At 47.9% G+C, this 27288-nt stretch overlaps 2 protein-coding genes across 4 annotated transcripts; both read right to left on the reverse strand.

The window, feature by feature from the left end:
- Positions 1-19: 19 nt before the first annotated feature.
- ppp1r15b (protein phosphatase 1, regulatory subunit 15B) lies at positions 20-4392 on the reverse strand. The gene is made up of 2 exons (XM_028003537.1): positions 2280-4392; positions 20-1316 (listed from the first exon to the last, which is right to left on the reverse strand). Exons 1-2 carry the CDS (start codon positions 3681-3683, stop codon positions 1113-1115), a joined length of 1608 nt encoding a protein of 535 aa, XP_027859338.1. The 5' UTR covers positions 3684-4392; the 3' UTR covers positions 20-1112.
- Positions 4393-4504: 112 nt separating this feature from the next.
- Positions 4505-27080, reverse strand: pik3c2b (phosphatidylinositol-4-phosphate 3-kinase, catalytic subunit type 2 beta). 3 transcript variants are annotated; one of them, XM_028003535.1, is made up of 33 exons: positions 26781-27080; positions 21161-22007; positions 20103-20203; positions 19249-19409; positions 18942-19062; positions 18160-18271; positions 17748-17824; positions 17609-17672; positions 17370-17516; positions 17251-17284; positions 16985-17180; positions 16640-16762; positions 13770-13937; positions 13422-13536; positions 13196-13338; positions 12869-13057; positions 12686-12779; positions 12440-12534; positions 12043-12223; positions 11722-11829; positions 11118-11210; positions 10871-11042; positions 10622-10758; positions 10383-10552; positions 10152-10308; positions 9237-9346; positions 8115-8310; positions 7489-7613; positions 7285-7402; positions 6637-6712; positions 6446-6552; positions 5599-5727; positions 4505-5510 (listed from the first exon to the last, which is right to left on the reverse strand). In XM_028003535.1, the coding sequence occupies exons 2-33, from the start codon at positions 21983-21985 to the stop codon at positions 5319-5321; spliced, it is 4836 nt and encodes a 1611-aa protein (XP_027859336.1). In that variant the 5' UTR covers positions 21986-22007; positions 26781-27080; the 3' UTR covers positions 4505-5318. The 3 variants fall into 3 exon arrangements, with proteins under 3 accessions (XP_027859336.1, XP_027859337.1, XP_027859335.1); XM_028003536.1 differs by having other exon boundaries at positions 10913-11042; positions 17748-17827; XM_028003534.1 differs by having other exon boundaries at positions 17748-17827.
- Between the last annotated feature and the right edge of the window lie 208 nt (positions 27081-27288).

Genomic DNA, 27288 nt, shown 5'->3' on the forward strand with positions numbered 1-27288 from the left:
AAATAAGACAAAACTACGATTTTGATCAACAGCGATTATTTATTAGCTCGTTACCTGGGCAGAGATGAAGAAGCATAACCAGTGAGCTCCAATCAAACTACGAGTTAGAAAAATAAAACCTTCCTCTGATTAAAATAACACCAAAGATCGTGATCAAACCGGGAGGTTCCCTCTGATTAATATTTTCAGTCCTGAACATGATGGAGCAGATTCTGCTTCCTGTACTTGGATCTGTTGAACGTCCCATTCAGCTGCGGGTCAGTGAATGTACCAGGAGACCACTGCAGGTGACTCTACCTCTTGGTGTCCTGCAGATCCAGTCACTCTAAAAATAATGGTGATTTAACCTGTGGTGTTTAATAATCAAACCAATCATCAGATGAGCCTCCAGAACCAGTCAGAACCAGACTGGATCCACTGGTTATCAGTGAGCCTGGAGTTAAACTGATTAAAATACATTTGGGATTCAAAACTTTGAGAAATAAATTCAGTTTGAAACAAAATAGTTAGAACCTCAGAATTCCCACACTCTCTCAGACCCTGAAGGCAGCGGCTGGTGGTTGCTATGGAAACCAAACCCCTAGTGCAGGTTCTGCTGCTGCCTTCAGGGCCGCTTGGAAAGCGGGAACACACCTTCATCACCTCACATCATCTTCCTCTGACAGAACCAGACCGGACCTAAGACTGGAACCGGACTGGATCAGAACCAGAACCGGACAGGACCTGTCTGAACGATGAGCACCTCCTGCTGGACGTTTAACACCTCAGCGATGCCGAGCAGCACCAGAACACTGACTCTTCTTCTTTGGCTTTAATGGGACCAACTAGCTCCGCCCGCTCGTTATGCAGCTTGTTAACACACCTGCTCAGGCTTTAATTGGAGCTCGAATCCTTAAAATAAACTTTTAATTGGCAACAGACTGATTTTTAATAAAGTCAAAATATTCCTTCAAACGTTGGACCCGCTGGTCAGAGCAGAACCAGCGGAACCAGAACCAGCAGGTGGCGGGGCTGAATGCCGGGCCCTGACTGGCTCTGTAGTGATTTGGTGAAAGCAGCAGCTATTCGAGGTCCGACCTGCATACCAGAACCGGGTCGGAACCGGGCCCGGGTCAGGAGTCAGAGGGGGCGGAAAGTCCCTGGTAGACCCGGCGGCGATGCGCAGGCGCCAGGCAGAACCCGATGCTGTGCTCCACTTCCTGGCAGCGGCGCCGGAACCGGCAGCGGTCCCGGGCCAGCTCCTCCCACGGGCCGCGCCGGTCCTCCTCCTCACCGCAGCTGGCGAAGAACTCCTCCACCTCGTCACAGAACCGGACCTAGGGGGGCAGGGTCAAAGGTCACTGAATGGATCACATCCAGAACCAGCTGAAGACAAATCAATGAATCATTTAGGCTGACAGGTCTCTGCAGAACAGAACCAGAACTGATCCGGTTCTGGTCCGCTCCGCCTCCCTGCAGCAACGCGAGACATTCTGGGCCGAAACACGAAACTGAACCCAGCAGAGGTCAGAACACTACGTCCTGGCGTCACCTCAGTAAACAACCAGAACCAGAACCTTTAACCTGCAATTCTAACCCAATAATCTGGACCTCTGCTGAACCTGAAGGTACTGAAGACACAGTCAGAACCTACTGTGTGACTGTGAGGGGCGGACAGAAATGTAACCGGATCGTCGCTTAGAGACATTTTAACGGTTCTGGTAAAGTCGGGCTGGGTCCAATTAGAAATAAAATCTCTGGTTTTAAAGAAAAAAGTTGTTTCAATGAGGAAACGTTCTGATATTTATCAGGATCTGACATGAGCAGCTAAATATCTACAAATGATCAACATGGATCTTTAATTCTATTTTTGGTGTCGGAGTTCAGGTTCTGGTAGACAATCGCAGAACCAAGATGTCTGCGATTGTCCCAGAACTGTGACATCACATGAGAACTATGTATTTACCGTAAAATTATTGTAACTGAAAAAACACAACTTGTGGCCCTGAGAGCTTTAACTTAAACGTGAGCCGGTGGGTCAAACATCTCACAGCAGAGGAAAAGAGAACAGCGGCTTGTTTTTAGACCTAAGGGTTGGAGGATGTGTAAGTATCGGCCGATCCCCCAAAATGAAGGAAATCGGACCGATTTATCGCTCAACTCCTGTTGGACACCAAACTGAAACCTTCTGGGTTTCCCCAGCAGGAAGCAGCGTTCTGCTAGAGGAGGTTCTGGTTCTGAACCAATCGAGCAGAAAGTGAGGTGGTGAGCAATCCTGGACAGGAAGTGAGGTAACTGACCTTCTTGGTGCTCCGGTTGGAGGCAGCGGCCTCAGCGAAGCCGCTGTCCAGCCTCTCCTCGGCCTCCTCCCTCCTGTACTCGGGCGGCGCCGCCAGGTTCTGTTGGCCAGTCTGTGGACTGGTTCTACTCCTGGTTCTGGAGGGGGGCCCGGTGGGCCCTTGAGTCCTGAGTGGAGCCTGGAAGTTCAGGGGGCTGTAGGGGTCAGAGGAGCTGCTGAAGGAGCGCAGCAGGCGGAGGCTCTCCGCCTCATCCGCCTCGCTCGCCGACGCTGAGTCGTCCCAGGTGTCCTGGCTGGAGGGGGGGGAGGCAGCGTGGGAGGGCACGGGGTCAGCCTGGGCGGGGTCGGGGTCAGCCCGAGGGCAGCGGCCCGTGTGCAGCGAAGCGGTGAAGCTCTGCGGGTTGTAGGGGTCAACGCTGTGGCTAAAGGAGCTCCAGAGACGCTCCGAGTCACGGTCGGGTTCGCTGTCCGAGTCCCGGTCGGGTTCACTGTCCGAGTCCGACGCCTCATCATCCTCATCTTCATCAGAGGTTAGATCTGAGGAACCTTCACTGTCGAACCCATCATCGTCATCAGAGTCAGACTCGGACTGGCTGCTGTCGTCGTCGCTGCAGGGCAGCCCCATGATGAAGGCGATGGATTTGTTTCCACACTGAGGTGCTGACAGAACCTCCTCTGCTTCTGGTTCTTCTGGCACCGGCTCCATCTGAGTCTGCTGCTCCTCTGTCAGGGGGCTCCTGGCGCCCCGCTGGGTAAGCTCCTCCTCCAGGCTGTGGTAGCCCTGGTCTTGTTCGGGTCCAGGCCGAGCCGCCATGTTCTGGACTGTGTCTGCATTGTTGAGCTGCTGGGGGGGTCCAGAGCTTTCTGCCTCAGGGGGGCGGTTTGTTTGGGACTCTGCCCCCTCCTCTTGGATGTCCCCCCTCCGCAGAAAGCTGCCCCACCACGGCCGGCTCTTCCCGGCGGGGCTCACCGCCCAGGCCTTCCCTCCAGTGGCCTCCTGGGAGCCCAGCAGCCCCCGGACGGAGAAGTACCCGACCTGTGGCTGGAGCTCCGTCCCGACATGCCGCACCGGCACCGCGCTCAGCCAGGGCACAGAGCTGGCGAGTCCCGGTTCCAGCTGGCCGGCTGCTCCGTCATGCGGACACTGCGTGAAGCTGAGATGATGCGGGATTATTTCATTCAGCTGCCGTAAAATCTCCCTTTCCTCGCCGATGAAGCTGTTGCTGAGCTCCGCGGGAGCCGCGCTCCACCGCCGAACCTTCCGCAGCAGCGATAGCGCGGGCCTCGACAGGAGGCCGATCCACGAGCTTTCCTGGCCATCAAATCCCACCGAGGCGACGCCGAAAGGGGCAGATGAAGGAGGGCCGTCAGATAAACGTCCTTCAGTGTAAAAGTTTCTGAACATGTTGTCTCGTTAAAGGGGAGTAAACAGGCCAGCTGCTAATCTGACAGCTGTCACACACTTAGAAACCAGCGATGCTACGCGGAAACCAGGAAATATCCTCCAGAAAACCGGCGTCAGACTCGAAATGGTGCTGGGACTTATTCCGTGTGGAACCCGAGTTGAAATACAGAGCCAGGCAGGACATTTTGGATCCGTGAAACGGCGACTGGTCTCTGTCTAAACAGCGGAAGAGATCCATTTTGTCCGGTTCTGACTGCGGAGAGCCGCGAGAGCCTAAGCTAGTTAGCACGCTAAGCTAGTTAGTACGCTAGCTTAGCACAAGCAGCTAACTGACGGTTGGTTTCCCGCGGAGAAACCCTTTAAAATTTGCTCAGATGAACACCTTCACCCGCTGTAGATGTCACTTCTGTCCTCCGGTCGATAATACTGCTCGATGTCCGTCCACCAGGGAGGTGAAGCCGCCGGGTAGCTGAGTTGTCTGTCTGCCTCTCTGGCGAGAGATTTCATCAGAAAGTCCGTGGACCGTCCCTTCCTTTTCCGGTAAGCGGCAGGCGCGGCGCGCTACCGCGCGGCAGATGCATCAACGCCGCATAAAGCACTGGAAGGTGTGCGAGTGCCACGTGCTGATGAGGGCGAGTACCCTATAAAGGTCAAAGGTAACAGGTTTAATGTTACAGAGGTACAGATAGGAGGCTGAACCCAGTTAAAAGGTTCTGTTCGGGTAAACGTTACTACAAACGGGACCGGACTCTGATCTGTGATTCAACATTTATGACTGAATACATTTCCAGATAAATCAGGAGAAAAAATAAAAACAAAGATTCACTTTTTCACTTCAAGTTTATTGTTTTTAGTGCAAATAATAATAATAATAATAAAAAAATCCAGGTAAAGAAACTTCTCACATTTTTATGTTCAAGGTTCAGTCTGATCAAGCGAAGCTGCTCACTGGAATATTAGGTGGGCGGAGCCTCATTGCCCTCACCTTTACCAGGCTCTGCTTTATAAAACCATGGGTACAATTCATTCTAAAAGTATATCTCATGTTTATGGAGGGTCACATGGTTACACTGATAGCTTCAGTTGTCATGGTAACAGGTGCAGAAACCTGCTACCTGTTTGCTTTGAGCTGGGAAACCCACAGCTGTAAGCAGAGCTTGTTTGTCCAGGGGGCGGGGTCACAGGCAGCTTCAGCCAATCAGAGCTTATAGCGTTGAAATGCCCAATCACACTCTGCCTGCCAGCTGGACATCCCAGTCCTGCAGCTGCCACATTCATCTGGTCTACAGCTCTAAAACAGAGAAACCGTCCCAGAAGGCCATAAAACGGTCCGGAACCAGCAGAACTTCTGTTGACCTCAGAGGGTCCGAACCCTTCGACACTGAACTGATTCAGTCATTCACCAGCTTGTTTCCTGGAAAATGCTCCCAGTTCCTGCATGTTCTCTGTTAAAAGTCCAGTTCGTTATTCTATGGTTCTGAGCGGAACCAGAACCACTCAGCAGCAGATCCATCATTGTAGTCCAGCTTCAAACTGACATAAAATCATCTCAAATGTTCTTGATAGAAAACTGCCACAGTCCTCAAATCTACAGCAGCTTTTATTTTGAAAGGACATCCCTTTGCTTCCCGTCCGTCAGTGGGCGGAGTCTGAGCCCGTTCGATCCAGGCGGTGCCAGTCGACCCAGTGCTGACCCGGGACCAGCCTGGTCAGGGAGATGAAGGTCTCCCCCAGCAGCGTGTTCTCCCAGAAGGATCCGTCGCTCAGAACCCTCAGGTGGATCACCCTCTGGTCCAGGTCCCCCCGCGGGATCCGATCGTACACCAGCTGCGGACACACACGCATACACACACACAGCCAGGTTGATGCTACTGGTTCCTGATGGTCCCTGGGTGGGACAGGAAGCGTGCCTCACCATCTCGTTGTAGGTGGGGTTACAGGTGCGCCGCGCTGCCTTGGTCTTCCTCTTGCCCGTCTTCTGGGGGTCGGGCAGCAGGTAGAGCTTCACGTACGGGTCCGGGTCGGTGCCGTCCTGGAGGGGCTGCTGCACGGAGACACACCAGAACCGGGCCGGATCAGTCCAGGTTTCAGGCCTGACAGCAGGTCCGTCTGCAGCCAATCAGGAGCCAGGAACACCTCTACCAATTTTTTTTTCTATGTTTAGCATTAGCTTGCACTAATTCTTTCATCTTGTGCTGTTTGGCGTCAACATGCAAGAATTTGTTTACGTTTAGTGCTTTAGTGGTAGGTTGTACTGTTTTTTGTGCTGATTTCTTATGTTTAGCTGTTTTCCATTAACTTGTGCTAATTGTTTTATGTGTTTAGCAGTTCAGTACTGGTTTGTGCTGATTTTATTTAGTTTTAACTGTACAGTTTTTGTTTTTAGTAGATTAGCGTTGGTGAAGTTAGGAACGAATTAGTGGTGAGTGAACCTAATTCTTTGGTTGGCTGGCAATAACTTAAGCCAATCTTACATAAATTTTCCATTATTTTGAAAATATCAATCAGCTAAAGGATCCAGAAAACGTAAATGATTCCTATTGAGATTTGACACCAGACACATTCATCTAATTGGAGATCTTAGTCCAAAAATCGACTAAGAAAACGATTTTCCCATGACAAACATGGTGGCCATCTTGAAAAAAATCAAAAAAATATCAGTTAATATGATTTCTATAGGCCCAACTACGCATGACTTGACACTGAAAGTCTTCATCAGGACCCAACAGAACCTGGAATCAGAACCTGGGTGTGGTACTGACCAGGCCTCTGATGTGGATCACCATGATGAACAGCTTATCGTTCTTGTAGGAAATGGACAGCTTGACCTCTCCGAGCTCCGTTCCTGCAGCTGGAGACCACAACACCTCTGCAACGCACACGCAACAGGAAGTGTCTGTTACCATGGTGACCACATGGATCCGTCCAATCCTGGAGCTGAAAGGGAACGTACCTGCAGGTTTGCTGCTGCCTCCTGCGGTTCGTTCGTCTCTGGACAGAGGGTGGAAGAACGTGTAGACCAGATCACACTGAAAACACACACACACACACACACACACATGATGTGTGACAGCAGAGATCCGGCTGACAGGTCCACCAGAACCCTGCAGAACCTCCACAGATAAACAGAACATCTGCTGCGGCCTGATAGGACGCTCACACCCACTCTGACATGGAGTCACATTCTTCACACTGCAGCATGTTTCTGTAAAAATCCTTCAGGTGTGAATGAGAGCAAAAACGTCACTTCAATTTCAGGACGACGGCCATTTTTAAAGATGGCTGCCGCTTTCTGAGCCTTTTAAAGGAACTGTTGCTATAAAATGTAACCCATTTTCATGACTTGGATGAACTCACATATGTTTTTGACTTTGGTCATAATATTCATACAACTTTGAAGTAATAATATGTAGCAAAAGCAGAAACCACTCTGTTAACCATTATCAGTCGTCAACTGTAATGGTTAACATCTTTAGCTCCCACTAATTCTTAAGATGAATTTTTTGTTTCAGTGTTAGTTATGATCCACATAATGATTTTGCTGAAATATAAATTTATGTGAAGCATTACTACAACAGCCTGGACTGCAGACCCGACCCACCTGAGCCACCTCCGGCGCCGCGTGGATCAGGTGCCACACGTAGCCGTTCAGCTCGTCTTTCCTCCGATCCGCCGTCGCCTCACTTCGGGAACGGCCAATCACAAAGCGGCTGGGGAAACTGGGTGGGGCCAAGATGACAGTTAGAACCTTTAGCCCAGCTGGGTTAGCGGGGCCTGGCGGGGCCCAGAGGGGCCCAGAGGGTACCTGGGCAGCTTGGAGGAGGGGAAGACGAGCCGCAGTTTGCTGTGAAGTTCCTGGAACTCCTCGAAGGTCCTCTGAACCAGCTGCACCTCCTGCTGAGCGTCACGCTCCACCTTCACCACAAACGCCTGGAGGCCCAGAGAGAGACGGGCAGCGCTGGATCAAACATGCAGCGCCGCACCGGACATGCAGCGCCGCACCAAACATCATGATTCATTTTATTTGTAGTTTTATTTATTTATTTTGGATATTTAAAATATCTTCCAGTGTTAAATGTTCAATGGATTAAAGTTAATTGATCTTTGATAATGTGTTCTTTAATTATTATGCCATTACTATCATATTACTGGAAAATGTTCTCAAAACAACAACAGTATTATTTATCACAATAACTTCTGGGGCAATTTATATCATCCAGTAACATTTATTATCATGACAGGCATAACTATAACTAATAAAAATTAAACAATATTTAACTAATAAGAACTAATAAATACTAACACACACAATCTAAAAACTAATCGAAACTAACTGAATTAGACACAAAGTCATGACAAAACCAAGTTAGAGTGAGACCGGTGCCTGGCGGTCAGACCCGCAGCGTCCCGTCCCAGTGGCTCGGTACTCACGTAGCCCTTGTTGGCGGAGCGGATGTGTCTGCAGATGTAGAGGTTCTTGATGACACCGTCGCTCCTCACCGTGTGGATCCGGGGAGCGAAGGACAGCGCGGGTCGGTCCTCTGACGAGGCGAACTTCATCTGGGCCAGGTTATGGATGAAAAAGTTCAGCTTGGTGGCGACGCTGCCCAGACTGGACTCGATCAGTCTGGAGGAGGAGACACAGCTGAGGGTCAGAGGTCACAGAGATCCAAACCTGTTCATCAGACCAACCAGGTGTTACGCCACAGCTGTGACCATAGGAGGCGCTGTTGCATTTTAACACTATGATATGCCAAAACTGTAAATTACACAAGGGGGGAAACAAACGCAAAACAAAGAGAAAAGAACAAAGAAGCTGACCAAAAAATAAAAAACATCTGATATTATATTTCCATAATAATCATAGAAAGTCAGAATATGATGGCTGTTATCAGATATTGTAGCCAAACTGCTACTTATAGTAAAATAATAAACTCTACTAAAGCATTTAATGTTTTTCTAAGAGTCTCTGTGACCATTTCTTAAAAATATAGTCAATGTTTTCAGTAAAGTTGAACAGACTGTCCAGTAATGAACCCGATGTATTTAAAATGTGTCACAATGTCAATAAGTTGGCCGTCAAGAGGAACTGGATCACTTTAAGGTTTTGTTTATGTCATTTAATTTACTCTACACCCTTAAGAAAATGAAGAAAATAAGATGTTTTATTAAAGAATTTATATTCCATGGTGCCAATAATGCTGGAATTAATAAATATTCTGATTTAGTGATGTATTCATGTTAGTTGTGTTAACACCCCCATGCCACTAGAGGCAGTAGCAGAATCCAAAGGATACAAATAAAAGACAAATTTAGAAGTAGAAAGCTACAGCAGGTGTTAAGAACTGTGAGCTGTGCTGTAGTAAATAAGAGAGAAATTCAAAAACATGCTAAGAAATATCAGATTTCAAAAGAAAATAAAAACGAAAGACCATGGATAATAGCGCCCTCTTCATTTCAGGAGTGAAATAGTCCCAAATAGTTTCCAAATATGGTATGGGTCTGCCTGCCCCTTCCTGTTAGCTGCAGCGGTGTGCTCAGGTGGAGGCGTACCTGGTGAAGTAGGTGGTGGCATCAGCCTCCGACTCGTGAGGCCTCAGAGCGTCGTAGACGTATTTCAGATCATCCAGATCTGACAGTTCAGGAATCCCACAGGAGAGCATCTGGAAGCAGAAACGCTGCTAAAGCTTCTGGATCAGCAGAAAACTGGAGGGCTACTCCACCCACCGCTCTCAAAAATCTACACATTACAGCAGGGGTGACCAAACCGCGGCCAGGGGGCCATTTACGGCCCTCAGGACTATTGGTCAGAATTTAAGAATAGCCTATATTTGAATTTGTCAGTTCAGTCAGTTTGATACATCTAAAAACAATGATAGGGTAAAATTTTCACTGATGGCAAGCTGTTCAAAACAGGAACTGCTAAAATCTTGAAATGGGAAATGTAAAGTGCAAGGCGAAGCTTTCACCCAGAAGCATCCAGTGTTCAGGATGCAATGCAGACTCAGGAACGCCCATTTAACAAACTTAGCAAAATAAAGCAGGAATAAGACACACAGACAAAAATATATATATCTTGATCAATGATCCATCAGATTTTTTTTCTGCAAGACTTTTTTAGCTCAACATCCATGATTTATGAATCTCTTGTCAACAAAAACTCAGGGATCCTTTACTTCATCAAAACATTGAGTGTTGAGTAAAAACAAAAATAAAAAGTAGATTTTTGTGATTATAATTAAAAAGAAAAATACAAAAATCTAGTGGCCCCTGAAGTAGCTTCAACCTGACATTTTGGCCCCCATGCCAAAACATTTGGACACCACGACTGTCTCCAGATTCTTCGATGATAAACCTTCAACAGACACTGATTACCCACGGAGTGCCACAGGGTCCACTGTTTGGGTCGCTAGTGTGTGACGCCAGAACCGGTTGGTACCGTCTGATCGGAGGTGTGTGTGTTCTCACCAGGCCCAGCAGGTTGAGGAACAGGTGTGTGTGTTTGCGGATCAGGTTGTACGCCTCGCAGCACAGGTCAACAAACTCGTGGAAGCGGCTGGAAGGTTTGTCTCCCCCGTTGATGACGTACGCCATGTCGGAGGTGAAGACGAAGGGGGCGCGGTCCCTGCAGAGGCAGCCATGACTATGAGCATCGGTAATCAGATGTTCTCCTGAAAGGCGACACCGCCGGCCTCTCACCGCTTGATGTTGCCGAACATCTGGGCGTGTCCCAGGAACTTCCCGAAGTCGATGTGGAACATGTGGCCGCTCGTCTTCAGCATGATGTTGTCGTTGTGGCGGTCACAGATTCCCAGGATGTAGGTCGCCACGCAGCAGCCGGCGCACGAGTAGATGAAGTTCTCCACTGCCTGACAGAAAGGGTGTTAGTTCAACTTCCTGTTCAGAGTAAAAGCCTTTAAGTGAGCAGGACGTGTTACCTTGTCGTACTGCTCGTCAGTCGGGTTGTGTTTCTGCAGCCAGTCGGCCAGCGTCCGGTCCTTGAAGGATCCCGTGACTCCATGTTCCACCTGGATCTTCCTCAAGGTGTCCGAGTGAGGAATCATCTCCACCATACCTGGAGACACGTAACACATCATTCTGTCACACCTGCAGACACGTAACTCAAACAGGTTTCAACTGTCCTCCTGGACTAATTATCCTCTCTGACTTTACACTGGCTACTTCACTTGTTTTCCACCTGCTGACCAGGTGTTCGCCTGTTGCCTCACCTCGTCCTCTGCCTGTGGAGAAGCATTTGAAGATGACCATCCTCATGTCCAGCCCCTCCTGGATCCAGATCTTGTTCATGATGCGGATCATCTGCAGGGTCAGCATGTCCTGTCGCAGGTCGTCTCCTGACTGCACACAGAGGGAGACGTCAGTCCTCACAGGCGCCCAGGTGTGGGCTTACCTGTGAAAGCAGGCAGGCAATACCTTGAAGATGACATTGATGTTGTCTCCGCGGGGGTCCAGGTTCTGGAAGGACAGTTTCAGAGGAACGGCGTTGGAGTTGAAGAAGGAACAAGACTGAAACGGAGAGAGAAGAAAGATTCACAGATCAAACCAACCAAACCCTTTCAGCAACCTGTTCCGCTCCTGGCCTGTGGGGGCGCTGCACCAAGAACCACTGAAGGAAACGACACAAAAACCTCTGAAGACACTGAGAGCAACTTCCTTCTTCACCAGATGGAAACAAGATGGAGGTGTCAGATTTTACTAGTTGGAGGATTTCTCTTTAGTCTTTGGCTAAAGGCCAGGAGCCATTTCTGCTGCTAGCGCTAGGCTAGCATGTTAGCTTTGGTTTCATTTACCCAGAATGCCCTGCGTTGTGCAGTGAGAAAAAGAACTACAGCAGCTGGAAATGAAACAAATATTGCACTATTTGAACCGAGTACCAAACGATCAGGTGGAAAGCAGCTCTAATGCTCCAGGAAACTGGGACATTTCAGACGACGTCCTGGTCCCAGCTTTGTTGGGACAGTTTGATGATGTCTGCAGGTGTGTGTCAGTCTGCAGGTGTGTGTCAGTCTGCAGTTACCTGGATGTTGATTCCTGAGACGAACAGCGCTGGGTTCAGAGGTAACCTGCAGCAGCTGTTTACCGAGAAGAACTGCTTCATCTCATCCAGACTCTCTCTCAGGACACTCTGAACAGAAACAGAACCAGTTCAGGATCTGCTGCCCCCTGCTGGACAGTTTGTTCCTGCAGCTAATCAGATACTTTAAAACACTGACCAAACAATAACTACATCATCATCTCCTGGCTACAGTTACAATAAACTGATCTAAAACCATCAGTTATATTTCACACCAGGATTCTCTTTTCTGTGACGACGTAACAAACGTAGAGTCTTCCTCACCTGTCGGCTGGAGGGCGTGGCGTCCCGGACCTTCTGGGCCACCTGGGTGAGGATGGAGACGAGCCAGCACTGCCGGTCAAACTCGTCTCTCAGAGCTCGGCCCACGCAGCACAGCAGGGCGGCCAGCAGGTGCTGATAGCGAGCGCTGAACTGGCTGTCCTGCAGGTTGTCCTTCAGCAGCCTGATGTGGACACAGAGACAAAATCACAGCGGCTAGCTTCTGGAGGATCAATAACTGACCAATCAGCAGCTGATCGATCGCTCTGACCAGAGACTGTCTATGAGGGAGGAGGTGTCACTATGACTATGTTTCTGCACCCAGAGGGCATCAAGCAGAAAGCTAGTGTGGGCTACTGGGCTCGGTTCTGAACCAGGTTTGAGAGAAGCTGCAGCTCACCAGAACAAGTAGTGAGCAATGCGAATGTCCCCGATGGCTCTCCGTAGGAGGAAGCGGACCAGAGAGCTGTCCAGGTAGCACTCGTACTTCAGAGCCTGAAACACAAACAGAGCCGGCGGAGAAGAGGACCGGCTGGTACCGGCTGCTAACAGGTTCTGGTTTCATATTCCTGACTTTTCCCAAATACAGAACTCCAGATCGAGCATGCTCAGTTTGTTAGGACACAGGACAGGTGAGAGGCGCTACCTGAACCAGCTGAGGTAGAAAGTCCAGCAGCTCCGGGTCTGATATGGAGTCCATCCACTGGACCGCCGTCCTCCTCAGCTCCTGATCCGGAAACCTGGAGAAAAAAAAAACACAGGAAACTGTTAGTCAGGTGAGCTCACCTGGGCGACAGACTGCATCTCCTCCGTTTAGGTGAGAGCGTACGATGCATGCAGCAGCCCCAGAGCGTCCAGGTAACCCAGACATGCCCACTGCCGCAGCAGGGCGTAGATTTCTGGCAGACACGCCCACTGCCAGCAGGGGGCGCTGGCCAGAACCAGAGGCAGCGCCGCGCTTTCCGACTGGCAGAAGGCCTTCTTCTCCCACAGCAGCCGCTTGTCGTCCGCCGTCAGCCTGCAGACAGGAATCAGGGAATAACATGAAAACATGTCAATAATACAGGAAAAAGATTATAATACCACACACACACACTGACACTCACTGCATCAGTATCTGTGTGTGTGTCGGCGTGTGTGTCAGTGTGTGTCTGACCAGTGGAAGGCCTTCTTCTGCAGGACGTCCTGCAGCTGGATCTGGCTGATCGTGTCCAGCCTGCTGAACTCGTACTGAGGACAGAAGTCAGCAGGGGGCGGCGTGCTGAAGATCACCTCAAAGGAGGAGGTGGGGAAGTCCACCTGGGGACACACAAGTGAGGCGTCACGCTGTCTGGCTACATCATCAGGAGAAAGATCTTCAACTGTCCAGGTGTGGTTCTCACCTGCAGGATGACGCTGTCTGGCTGGCTGAAGTTGGGAGAACTGGTTCTGGCATTTCCGCTCCTCCCTGGAGTTGATGGCCACAGACCCAACAACTTCCTGCCGCACGTCAGCACACTGCACACACACACATCAGACACACACTCATCATCACACACACCTCCACCTGCCATCAGCAGGTAGATTTACTGAGTGACCCGTGACAGGAAGCTGAACCGTAAATCCATGTCCCTTCAGTCTAAATGGCCGTCTCCATGGTGACGAGCCCAACAGAACCAAGCAGGGAACTAACATTGCATGTGAACCAAGCTGACCAATCAGAAGAGCTTCCTGGGTGCCATGTGACTCACTGTCTGAAGTTGAAGAGCGGCATGGTGACCCAGCCCAGAGGCTCCGTGCTGCGCCGCTGCTTGCCCTTCTCCTCGGCTCCTCCAGGGGGCGGTAGAGGGCTGGCGTACAGCGTCACTGTGAGCTGGGACTCCCGGGGCAGCTGGGTAATCTCCACTGGGAAACACACCCTGAGGGGTGAGGGGTTAGGGAGAGGTCAGAGGTTAAAATGAAGGATTAATGGATAAATATATCTGAGTATCATCAGCATAACGGCAGACATTTTGATATCTGATGATTCATTTTACCAACTGGAGGCATATGAATATACACCTTGTTCCAAATTATTATGCAAGTGATATTTTCCCAGATTTTCCCAAATGGTCAATGCAAATGATTGTCAGTATAATTTTCAAGTCATGAACTATTTATATTATAGTATAAATCAGATTTTACTGAACAAAGCTCCCCATCAGAACAGTATTTTTTTTCAAAAATAAAAAACTCAAAATGCAGTGTTCCAAATTATTATGCACAGCAGATTTTCTAAACATTTTATGGATTATAAAGAACTGCAAACGGTCATTCTTTGAATGTGCAGCATTAAATGGTCACATGTACTAAAATCAAAAGCTATTTCAATCAAAAACATCTTAACAGATCTTAACAGAAGTTACATGTTAACATTGGACCTTCTTTGATATCACAGCACAATTCTTGATCCACTGAACTTGTGAGTTTGTGGAAAGTTTCTGCTTGAATTTCTCTGCAGGATGTCAGAAAACCTTCCCAGAGCTGCTGGTTTGATATGAACTGCATTTCACCCTCAGATCTTCTGCTTGAGGAAACTCCAAAGGTTCTCAATAGGGTTGAGGTCAGAGGTCAGAGGATGGTGACCACACCATGAGTTTCTCCCATTTTATGCCCATAGCAGCCAATGACACATTGGTATTCCTTGCAGCATGAGATGGTGCATTGTCATGCATGAAGATAATTTTGCTACCGAAGGTTTGGCTCTTCTTTTTGAACCATGAAAGAAAGTGATCAGTCAGAAAGTCCAGATACTTTGCTGAGGTCATTTTCACACCTTCATGGACTCTGAAGGGACCAACCAGCTCTCTCTCTCCCCCCATGAATTCAGCCCAAAGCATGACTCCTCCAGCTCCTTGCTGATGTCACAGCCATGTTGGGACGTGGTGGCCATCCACCACCAATCCAGTACTGCGTCCATCTGGACCATCCAGGGTTGCACAGCAGTCATCAGTAAACAAGTCTGTTTGAAAATTAATCTTCATGTACGGCTGGGCCCACTGCAACCGATTCTGCTTCTGAGCTCTGGTTAGGGGCCCAATAGTAGGTTCCTGCACTGCAAGCCTCTGGAGGATCCTCCACCTTGAGGTTCCAGAGGCACCAGCAGCTTCAAATAATTGTTGCTGCTTTGTAAGGACATTTTAACAGCTGCTCTCTTAATCCCATGAATTTGTCTAACAGAAACCTTCCTCATTCTGCTTTTATCTGTACAAACCTATCTTTGTTCTGAATCAGCCACAAATCTCTTCACAGTACGATGATAACGCTTCAGTTTTCATTAAATATCTAATGTTTTCATACCTTCTCACACGTCACTACACTATCTGATGATTTTCATCAGAGAGACTCTTTCTCTTTTCCATATTGCTTGAAACCTGTGGCCTGCTTAATAATGTGGAACATCCTTCTTAACTAGATTTCCCTTAATTGAGCTCAGCAGACAAACTAATCAACCAGCTCTCTGAAATTAATTACAGTGATTCAAAGAGCCCTGACACACAATACCATCTATGAATTTAATAGCACAACAAAAATTTTTATCTTTATGACACTTAAATCGAATTTGCATAATAATTTGGAATACGATGTATATTAGATTATTTTAGAAATTGATTATTCCGGGCGTGCCGTGGTGGCGTAGTGGTTAGCGCGACCCGTATTTAGAGGCCTTGAGTCCTCGACGCGGCCGTTGCGGTTCGACTCCCGGACCCGACGACATTTGCCGCATGTCTTCCCCCCCCTCCTTCCCCGTTTCCTGTCAGCTTACTATCATATAAGGGACACTAGAGCCCACAAAAATACCCCCTGGAGGGGTAAAAAAAAAGAAAAGAAATTGATTATTCTGACGATTAATTGGACAAAAAATTAACACATTCTGTTAATTTTTCTCTTTAAAATTTTTTAGAAATGCATACAAAATGCAAACAAACAATTAAAGTCCAATTTTTAAATAAGAAAAGAAACATTTTACTGCCTAAAATAGGATTCCTTAGATGGACGCTTGATCATTTGTAGCTGATGCATCTCCAGCTAAAAATACAGTTTTGGATTAATAGATCTAATTAATCTTCAATGGCTCTTTGAAGAATCTTGATGAGCTACAACAACATTTAATTTCCCTTTGGGATTAATAAAGTATTTTTGAATTTGAATTTAACTGGACAGCAAAAGATACTTAATACAATTTTCTTTGACAGAATCTGAACCAGATGAAGCTAAAATTGCAACTTGAGGAGTTTTGGGTAGAACATAATTACAGACAAAGAAGCAAATGTTTACATTTTTGTAGAGTTTTAGCTTAATTACTGCTCTGTGATGTTCTTTGTTTGGTTACTTCAATAATCAGGCCTTTGTTTCACCAGGAAACTCTAGTTGAAATAAAAAATCTCTTTTACAAGAGAATCCTGGCCGAGACTGGCAGCAGCGCAGCATGAAGTGGCCAAGCACACGGCCCTGTGGCACACCTCAAGAAACCATGACGTGCAAAGATTCAACTGACTGGGATATGTGAACCAATCAGATTTAAACCAGCCAACAGAACCTGGACCAGTTGAGGCTGTGATGTCACGGCTCAGGTGCATACCTCTGGTCCCACACCACCAGGTGGAACAGGTATTTACTGACGGCCTGTTTGCTGGTGTGCTGCGGCGCGCAGAGCTCCGCCCCTCCATGAGTCAGAGAGCAGGACAGGAAGAAACCCTCGTAGCTGACGAATGAGAGAGCAGAACACACGTGATGTCATGATGAGATCATGAGGAACAGGCCAGGTGTACCAAGTTCATATTTTCAAAAAATGTTTAATGCTCAGAATCATCTCTGATCCGGTCAGAGAACATTTCATCTTTCTATGGTTTAACAGAACCAATCCAACAGCTGCAGAACCGACCGAGCTTCAGGAAACCTGATGCAATCCAGCGAGCCGACGTACCTGGTTGCCCAGGTGATGGGGACGCGATGGGCAGCGTACACGTTGAAGGACAGCACGTTGGTGATGAGCCCGGCCTCCTGGACTGGCGCCGTGCCGCTCCGGCTCTGCGCCGCCGTGTGGAAGTTGGCGTTAAACGTGCTGCAGTACAGCTCCACCAGGTCCAAGATGGCCGCCGTCAGCTTCTCCACCACAGACTCTGCAGGAGGAGAGGAGAACTGAAGAGGTTCTGCTGCAGGAACTAACCGGATCACTGGTTTTGTTCGTACCTCTGTTTTCCCGCAGCGACAGCACTGATGCATCCTGGGAAACAGGAAGACGTTAAACTTCTGAGTGTCTGCTACAGAACCTCAGAACCGCTCACCTTCAGAACCTCAGAACCGCTCACCTTCAGAACCTTGGGCTGTAGGCGACAGGGGCATGCTGGCAGCTGGTTCAGGGCCGCCGTCACATCCGGCGTTTCCACGGCAGCCAGTGAATTGCAGAGCGCCTTCACTGATTGGACGAGGCGCTCCACATGCAGGAGCAGCTCCACCTTCAGAGAGCGACACAAATAAGAGGGTGTGAGTGTGTGTGTGTAACTCATGGTTATTTTGATCTTTAGATGTGTGTGTGTATACAGGTCACCTCTGACAGCAGGAAGGACTCAGCCTCATTGTGAAAGGTGTCCAGCAGCAGAGTCAGAGCCTCCCTGATCAAACACATGGACACGCTCGTTAAAGGAGATGGACCAATCAGAGCTCTGTGGCCAGGCCCCGCCCCTCACCTGGTGACCGTCTGTTTAATGGGACGCTCCTGCAGCAGGATGCAGTGGTTCATGGAGGACGGCGTGTCATCGTCTTCCTTCTGGAAGGAAAATAAGTCTCTGTCTCTGATTGGCTCAAACAGTCAGCGGTTCACTTCCTGGTTTCAGTGGATGTGAGATCTGATTGGTTAGGACAGCGCTACAGGCTTGGTCGGTTCAGTACCTGCAGCTCACCTGCAGGGGGCGGTGTTCTGCTCTGAAACCGGGTCATTTTTAAATGACGGAAGCAGAATGTGTGACCTGGTTTGTTTCCCAGAACCAGCATTTGTTCAGAACCACAGAGGGTTCCTGCAGCCTCTCAGCTGATTGTTTCATTTTCTCTTAGAACAAAGCCTGTGTGTGTGTGTGCAGGGGTGTGTATGTGTGTGTGTACCGTGCGAGCCAGCTTGGTGTTGACAGCAGATCTCTTGGTGAGAAACAGCCGAATGTCCCAGTCAAACTTCAGACACTGTTGGACAAACTCCAGACCGGCCAGAGTCTGAGAACTGAAGGACGGACAGAGGGACGGACAGAGAAAGGGATAAGATCAGTTTTATTCAGAGTTTGCAATATTTGGGTTTTTCCTCCTATTTCCTCTGTTGTCATGGTCTCCTCAAAATCCAAATTTACAGGAAAATTTACCCGGATGCATAAAAAATCTTTCCTGGATTCTGGCCCGGATCCTCAGAGAAACTGGCCCGGATCAATAAACGGTTCTCCATGAGTTACTGTTTCAGAGCAGGAAGTTCAGCTGCTCTTATCTCTCACACACACTTCCACACATTCAACAGCAGACACACTATGTGTGTGTGTGTGTGTGTGTGTGTGTGTGAGGGAGAAGACCTCTACAGCTGCTTCCTGCTCTGAGGCGACCGGAACCAGAGATCCAGAACAGGAACCCCTTTTGGGAGCAGCCGGATCAGAACCAGCAGGTCCATCTCCATCAAGGACCAGCTGGTTTCATGACCTTTAACCCGACGAAGTCATGTTATCCATCTGTGGTTCTGATCGTCTGAGCCCAGAGCGGTTCTGGTTCTCTGACAGTTTCAGTTCCAGATTTGTAGGCTGACAGAAGATCCACGTAGCTTTACCACAAACCACAGAACCAGATCCTCCTTTCAGCACCAGAACCAGCTGCTGGACCTCCAGAACCAGCGGTACCGATCCGGTTCTTACTTGCTGAGGAACTCCTCGTGTCCGCAGACCTTCAGCAGGTAGTCGTCCACGTCCAGATGGTCCAGTTGGTCCTGAGTGTAGCACAGCGTCTGGTAGATCAGCAGGTCCACCGTGGACGAGCCTGAGACACACAGGCCGGTCCGGTTAGGCTCCGACAGAACCAGACAGAACCGGATCACAAAGCAAATCATCATGCAAATGCCCAGGGTATCCATGGAAACTCTTATATAGCTGCTCAGCCATTCTCCTACAGAACCGCCTCCTTCACTTCAGAACCCGTCCGGTCGGTACTACCCGGGCTTCTTACCGTCGCAGGTGAAGGTCAGAGGTTCCCTGAACGCCTCGCAAGCCACCGTCACCTTGACGGCCACGCCCAGAGCCTGGTGCAGCTCATCATGGCCGACCGACGGCGACCACACGAAGCCGGCGTTCCTAGAGCGGTTGCTGCTGGGGTACGCTGAGCGCAGCCTGCACACACACACACACACACACAACACACACAGACCTTTTGAGCATGTATCCTCTAGTTCAGTCGTCCCCAACCCCCCGTCCCCCGGTACCGGTCCGTGGACCAATTGGTACCGGACCGCACAAGAAATAATTAAATATTTCCGCTTTATGTATTATCTGAGTCTGGAGGATCTTTTATTTTGAAAATCCTTTAATCGGATTCTCTTGCCAAGCCTTGACTGGTCAGCGGTGACAAAAAGGTCGGGGACCACTGCTCTAGTTAACAATTAATCAATTACTAAATTAGTTAAAGATTATTTCAATAATCAATTACTCTATTTAATCGTTTCAGGCCTAGTCCAAGTCCACCTTTCTGCAGTGAAACCTGCTTTTAATTGTTGTATTAAAACTTGGCTGAATACAAGAAGTGCTTCAAATGAAGACTGACCTAGGTCCTGTTTTAATGGTGAGAAAAGACAAAAGTTTCAGTTTTCTTCTAGTTGATAATTAAACTGGATGCGTTTCATTTAACACGGAAAACCTGCAGAAACCATTTGTAGTTTTGGATCTATGATCCGTTTCTATTCTACTTTTATCTGATAACTTTATTTGATTAATTAAAATAGTTCATGCTAACTTTGGACACCCTGGTCTGAGCTGCTTCCTGTGTCACTTCTGGAGAATGACACAGGAAGTGGAGGAGTCACTCACACATCCAGCATGTGACAGAACGCTGCCACTTCCTCGTCTCTCTCCTCCGACACCTGGAACAGTTCGTATCCAAACCCGTTGGTCCTGGAGCCCAGACGCACCTGTCAGCCAATCAGAGCACAGATTAAATTTTGGGATCATCTGGATTTGTTTTATACCAATGCTCCATCATGCACAGGTGTGTTTTATTGTCAGAATAAAATCGTTATTTTATGACAACTCTAACATTAAAAATAAAAACTAAACTGAAGAACTATTGTGAAGTTATCTGTAAAACGTAAACTGATGTTCAAAGATAACACTTTGAAACGATTGTGCATTGGAAGAAAAAAATCACATGAATTTAGAAGGAAACATCAGATTGAAAATAACATTTGTCTGATCATTTTAAGGCTTTTTTCTGGTAAAATTGCATTGTTATTCTTATAATATTATGACTATATTCTCATAAGTAAACAAACATTCTGGTATTGTAGCCCTGATACTCCATCTTCCTTCTCTCAGCAGGGATTATTCAAATAAAAGCCACTTCTCATAAATATTTTATATCATTGGTAATTTTCTTACTTTTCTTTTAGAAAAACAATCAGAAATCAAATATGTTCAAATAATTTTCTAAACCTATCAGACTGCCAGCTGTGATAAATAAACAGCTAAGTGATGTAACTTCCTGCTGAAGCTCCGCCTCATTTCAACCAATCAGAGGGCAGGATGATCATCACCTGAGGTGTGATGAGACTTTTCTCCAACAGGGGGCAGAACTGAGTTCTGACTGACAAAACGGGTTGTGGGTTGAGCTCAAGTTTAGTAAATATTCCTACTACAGGGACGCTCTGCTGGATAAAATGGTCTGACTGGTGTTCAGCTGTAGGGGAACATGAACTGGGAGGGTTCTTTCTGAGAAACATGACGTAACCAGAACCAGAACTCTGGGCCTGGTTTAGGCCTGAAGCAGCTGCAGCTTCGACCCAAATATAGACAGGAAGTTTGGTTCATATAAACAAGAAATGTGGTTGATTCTGCAGCCAATCACAGCTCTGTACCGTCCAGGTTCTTACCGGGTCAGCGGAAACCCTGCGCTGGTTCTTGTTGCTCTTCGCTGCAGGTGTGTAGGTCCTGGGAGGCACCTGTGGGGGGAGGGTCTTACTGCGGGACACGAGCTTCCCTGATTGATCCCCGTTGGCGCAGCGGGCCGGCGGCGCCGGGCGACCCTCGTTGAGTCTGGCCAGCGAGTCGTTGATGAGGTCATAGTTCAGCTCCGCTGAGGTCACCTTCAGCTGGTCGCCCCCAGGGTGGAACAGGTTAACGTCCCGGGTGGAGGGCCGGGGGGGCAGCAGGGGCAGCTCTGATCCCAACGGAGGGGGAAGGGGGTGCCTGGGCGGCACGGCGGGGGGAACGTCGTCAGGCAGGGCGGAGCCTTTAGAGAGGAACCCTAAGCCGGGTCCAACCGAGTCACCAGAACCAGAACCTGAGAACTTTCTGAGCTCAGGACTGTCCAGGATGTAGGGTGTCTCCTTCATGAAGACCCCAGCAGGGGGCGCTGGTCTGGGTGGGAGGGGCAGAGGGAACTGGGACCCCCCCGGCTGGTTGGGGGAGGAGTCGGGCCCAGAGAGGTCCAGCAGCAGGTCCTCTGAGGAGGTGGGGAGGTTCTGTCCCGGTGTGGAAGGCTCTGGAGTCTTTAGGCCCGTCTGGCTGGGAGCGCCGGGTTCTGGAAGGGCAGACCCGGTCCCGGTTCCGGTCTTGTCCTGTTTGAGTCTGGAGAGAGCGTCGTACTCCATCTGCAGGGCCTCGGCCAGAACCAGCTCCCTCTGGCTGAGACCCAAAGCCTCCAGAGAGCCCCAGCCCGCCTCACTGCCCTCCTTCTGGGTCTGGGTCGCAGACATGGCAGCTGCGGTGGGAGCAGATCTGACGAGGAGACGGTCAGAAGATAATCTGGGTTATTAACATCACTGACGCAGCTTATTACTGTAAAAACCTTTCAAATATCGAACGTTAGCATCAACTTTTCATACCTACAAATACTAGATTTATTCAGTTATTATGTAAATAAGTTACATTTTAGCACATTTGTTGAGTAACATTTTTTTATTCTTTTGACTCATTTTCATTTTGAAAGTTGCCGTCCTCCTCAGCAGTGACACCTGGTGGCAGAAAAACAAAACTACATTCACTACAGATTCCTGAACTCCGCTTGGAGCAAAGTATTGCTCTAAAAATCTTTCAAGTGTCAAACAATCTTATTCACTGCTCAGTTCAGATGTTTTTCATGTTTCCCATCATCCACTTGAATTTCAGGCTGTAACCATGTCATTTTCATGGTTAGCGTTAGCTTCCGCTCATTTTTCTCATGTGTTTAACAGTTTAGCATTAGCAGAGATAAGATTCTTGTTGGCCTGCTGTCCTCAACACTAGTTATATCAACTCTTTATATTAGTGCAAACATACATTCTCCATTTTAGAACATGGCCACCTGATAAAGGAAGCAAGATCAAGAAAATATAAATGGGTTCTATAGTTCAAAAATATGCAGGCTATGCTTTGACAAACACGTTCATCTAATCTGTGATTTTTATGCAAAAATATGTTTCACATGGTGACCATCTGAAAAAACTCAAGCATGGTTTAAAATATGTAAAAATATGAATGAATTGACACCAAACACATTTGCAGGACAACCATGCAGTAGGTGACTTGATCCCTGTTTTCATATCTGTTCATGTCTTCGTGAAGCTGTTTATGAAGCTGTTAGCAAACATCTGTCAATAAACAGGGCCTGGACTCTGCTGGAACCAGACCAGAGGTTCTTTTGACCTCTGACCTCATGGTCAGGTGACTCTTAGGGGGTCAGACTCTGCTTCACATTCTGTTCAGGGTCTGCTTAGAGGAGTCTACCTTCAGTAAGCTGCAGGTTCTGGTTCTGAATAATAAAAAACAGCTGAGTAAATAAACCTGAACCAATCACAGTCTGTTTAATGCTGCAGTCTGACCAATCTGCAAATAGTCTGACAAATCGTCACTTTAATGACCCAAACAGCTTGTTTTGTTCATGCATGCGCACAATGCTGGAGCGTGTTAAGGAAATATGATTATATATAATGCTCAATACAGTTAATCTTAGAAGATATATGGAACACTTTTATTTTAAACAGGTTTGTGTTAAGCATTTGAAACTAAACCAGATGGGTAAGCATTCAGAGACGCAGGAACCAAATGCAGATTAAGGGAGATCTCTCAATGGGACCCCCACTGTGAGGCCAGGCCACAGGCGAAGCCATAAAATTAGCATTTTCCTTGGGAGACAGAGACTTTAGATTTCTCAGGTATCTGTGAGGTCTTATCTCAGGATCGTTCTGTACTCAGAATGACCGTGGGAGCCACAGGGGGTCAGGGCCAGCTATCCGCTCTTTTGTCTCGGTAGAAGGCAGATGGTCCTTTGATCTTTGTCGTAGATTGAGGGGAGTTACAAGTTTCTCTGGGAGCTTCCAGTTGGTTAAAAAGAGGAACGCCTAGAATGCATAAATTAAATAGAAAAACACCCACTCAGTATAAAATTGAATGTCACCACTAAATTTGCAGAAAGTTGCCATTTTTTTGCTTTTTGCATTGGCTCTCTCTCCAAAGACGTCTTTGCTTTTTGTTTGTCTTTGTTTCGTGTCTGTTTGTCTCCCCTTGTGTGTCTTTATGAGAAAAATGCATATCTCTGTTCCTCTGCAGCTTTGTTGTTGATTGCTTTGTATGAGATTAAACTCTGTGATCTGTGACGTCAACACGCTTTGTTGTTGTTTCGTTTTAGCAGCACGCAGTCGCTGCACGTCGCCCACGGAGAGCGTCACTCGCCAGGGACTCGGGAGAGAAAAGAGGAAAGAGCCAAAACTTTTTGTCCAAAGTTAACGTTAAATTATCCTCTTTTTTTTACAAGCGCTAAAAGTTTATTCTTTTCTTTCCCATCCATAGCAGCGTCGCAGTAGAACCGCTAACAAAATGAAACCAGGAGACGAAGAGATTATTACCTCAGAGCACCACAGCAGAGGGAAAAATAACACAGAAAAATCGTTAAACAAGTCAAAAACACTTTTTCTTCACTCTCTGTGTTAGCTGCGACATACACAGACTCATTGCCATAGCAACTGACTGACAACAGCTCCACTAGTGCATCAGGATGCAACACCAAAAACACTCAAACAACAGAACATTCAGTCTGTTGCAGTTTTATGTTTTCAGGTTCCATGTTTAGCTTGTGATCATTAATAAGTGATTGCTGTGGTAGATTAGTGCTGCTATTAGCTAATCACTATAGCATCACATCTACAGATTATGTTTGTCAAAGTCAAGCTAGCATAACTAAACTACTTCCCGCTCTCTTGCTACTTTTTTTTATTTAAAAAAATTTCTTGACCTTGTTATAGTAGCAAAGCTCTGTGTCCATTTTTCCTTTATATATCACACATACATTCAAGATTTAGTGTGTTATATTGACAGGCTAACAGCTAAAACCAATGATGTTCACCTTCCACTGGGAAGCTGGGGGCGGGATCTAGCGTGCGTGACATCACGCTGCAACGTGTCTATTGGTATTGGAGGACTGCTGGCTCCTAAAGGTTATAAAAGTGGAATGGGAGACAGCCACCTGTCTACTTTTCAGACTTGACCTGAATCTGGTTCTGGTTCTGCTGGAGGTTTCTTCCTCTCTACTGTCGCTATGTGCATACTCAGAATGAAGGATTGCTGTAAAGTGAGCTGATGCAGTTTGCTGGGCTTCCTTAGATGGAAAACTGTACAAACTGAACTGATGTGCTGCTTAATGTCTGGGAGTGAATAAAACCTGTTTGTTTAGTGAGGAGCTTTGAGACGACATGCTGGGAATCAGAACCAGGAAGTGACCTCAAAGAATAACAGAAAAAGAAGCTGGTGTGAATCTGACATGATGGGGTTTTAAACAGCTTTTGGTTTCATTACTTCTGTTTTTCAGGTTAAAAATAAATAAAATTAATATTATTGAGGTTATGTTGGGCTGTCTGACTGAATGAGCTGGTTCTAAAAGAATTTAACACCACTGATGCTAATCTGAGCAACAGAGACAATAGATCAGGAGAAGAAGAAGAGAGAGCTACCAGTGTGTGTGAACCCCCGATCAGACAAAAGGCTTTTTAATGAAGCAGAGGGGGAGGACGGTTCGGAACAAAGAGCTGGGGCCGGAGTCACATGACCGAGGTCACAGGGTGACCCAATCAGAGGGGCGGGGCCACAGTCACAGCCAAACCCAAACCCCACCCCTGTCAGATACCCACAAACAGCCTGAGTCTCAGACTGGAAACCAGTTCCTGTTACTGGAAACTAAACGTCATCAGAACCAGGCAGAGACCAGTAATGATCAACAGAGTGGAAGCTGCAGAACCGAGTCAGTCATCTCTGAACACCAGAGCTCCGTTAAAGGTTAAAGGTCAAGACAAACACCTCATACTAGCTGTCAGGCACGGTGGTGGAGGGCTGATGATCTGGGCTGCAGCAGATCTACAAAAGAATGACTGAAAAAGGAAAGACTCAAAGTCCTGGAATGCTCTAGTCAAAGACCAGTCCTCTCAGGATTCAATCAGTTTTGACAACGTATCGGTTCCGGGAAGAATCGGTTCCAGAATTTGCTCAGGAATCTGCTCTGATCTGCAGGACAAGCCGATGTTTCCTCCAGCAGATCTTGCTGCTGTTTGATCTGCTGAGATGATCTGGTCTCAGAGAACATTCAGCTGTCGGGCCAAAGTCGGACCTAGAGGATCTTCTGGTTCCGCTCTGAAGGTTCTGGTTCTGAAGGAAAGAACTGTGTGGCTTTGCAGGCTTACAGAGGAAGCTCAGCCAGCTGTGACTGCTGTGACTTCCTATCATGATGTCATCGCAGCAGCTGCAGAACAGCATGTAGCAGCAACAGGGCCCTCAGAACCTGGAGGTTCTGGAGTCCAGAACCAAGACAGACGTTCAGCCGGACCCGCAGGGCATTCCGGGAAAGCTTCATCTGCTGACATCAGCAGTTTGATCCGCAGCCTGTCTGTGAGGAACCGCTGTGGTTCTCCAAACCGGTTTCACTGGAGAACCGGATGTTCACCTGCTGCACGCTCAGCCAGGTGAGTCGGCTTGTCTGCGCAGACTCAGAGCAGCAGGTCAGGTGGGGTATGAGCTGAGACCGTCTAACCAGACAACACACACTTTACCTGAGCTTCTTTCACCAGCAGAACACCTGAAGATCAAACTAATTCCCCATTTTCTGTGACGTCATATGAATCCCACTCACAGTTTGGACCGGAACTTAATCCAAATGTTGCTGATTTTAGCTTTTTCTGTAGGTTTTTCCCTCGGAGGGGGAGTGGAGGGTGCGCAGCTACGAGCCTCCTCTAAAAGAAAACAAATTTCAGACCCTAAACGAGGCTTGGATGTTAATCATTTCGGAGCCGAAACTATTAAAGGAACCGAGCCATCGGAACCTCGAACGGAATGGTGACCGAACCGCAGTCTGGTCTCATAGAGATGCCGGAACATTTTTAAATGTCATTTTTGTAAATGGAGTTTGGCTGAAATCCTAAACTCTTCGTGTCTGTCTGGCCCGGTGGATCAGAGTTCTGATGAATGGACCGGAGCCGGCCGTGTTGGTCGCAGAGCCTGGGGGCCATACCGACAGGTGCACAGTCTTACCTGTCCGTGAAACTACCGGGTCCGGAAGGGACCAGCGGCTGCCATCTTTACTTTCCTCCGGGAATCACATCGATCCAGGCGGAGTAACGGTCAGGAGTCACCGCTGCGTCCGGTTCTCCTCTCATGCAGACCGGAGAACAGCCCAGCCGCTGCCCGGGCTCCGGCTCCTGTCTGTGGGTAAGCAGCAAGGCCCGCTGCGGGGGGTTCTGCCCGGTTCTGACACACGGAGAAAGAGGTGCGGACCGCGGGGCGAGGGCTGCTAGGCAGCTGCGGAGCTGGGCTATCAATACGCACTAATACACACTGTGCTTCCGGTTTACCTTTCACAATAAAAGCTAGGCACAATCCTGCTGTACAGCTGCAGGGTTATTTATTAATATATATCAAGGAGGTTCCGGTTTATCTTTCAGAATAAAGTGGATGGATGGATTTTTATCTCTATATGTCATTTAAATATATTATTTCCTGGAAACTAACTACATATTTATTAAGGTCATATAAAAATTAT

Source organism: Xiphophorus couchianus, chromosome 20, assembly GCF_001444195.1.
Source record: "Xiphophorus couchianus chromosome 20, X_couchianus-1.0, whole genome shotgun sequence".
Lineage (NCBI taxonomy): Eukaryota > Metazoa > Chordata > Actinopteri > Cyprinodontiformes > Poeciliidae > Xiphophorus > Xiphophorus couchianus.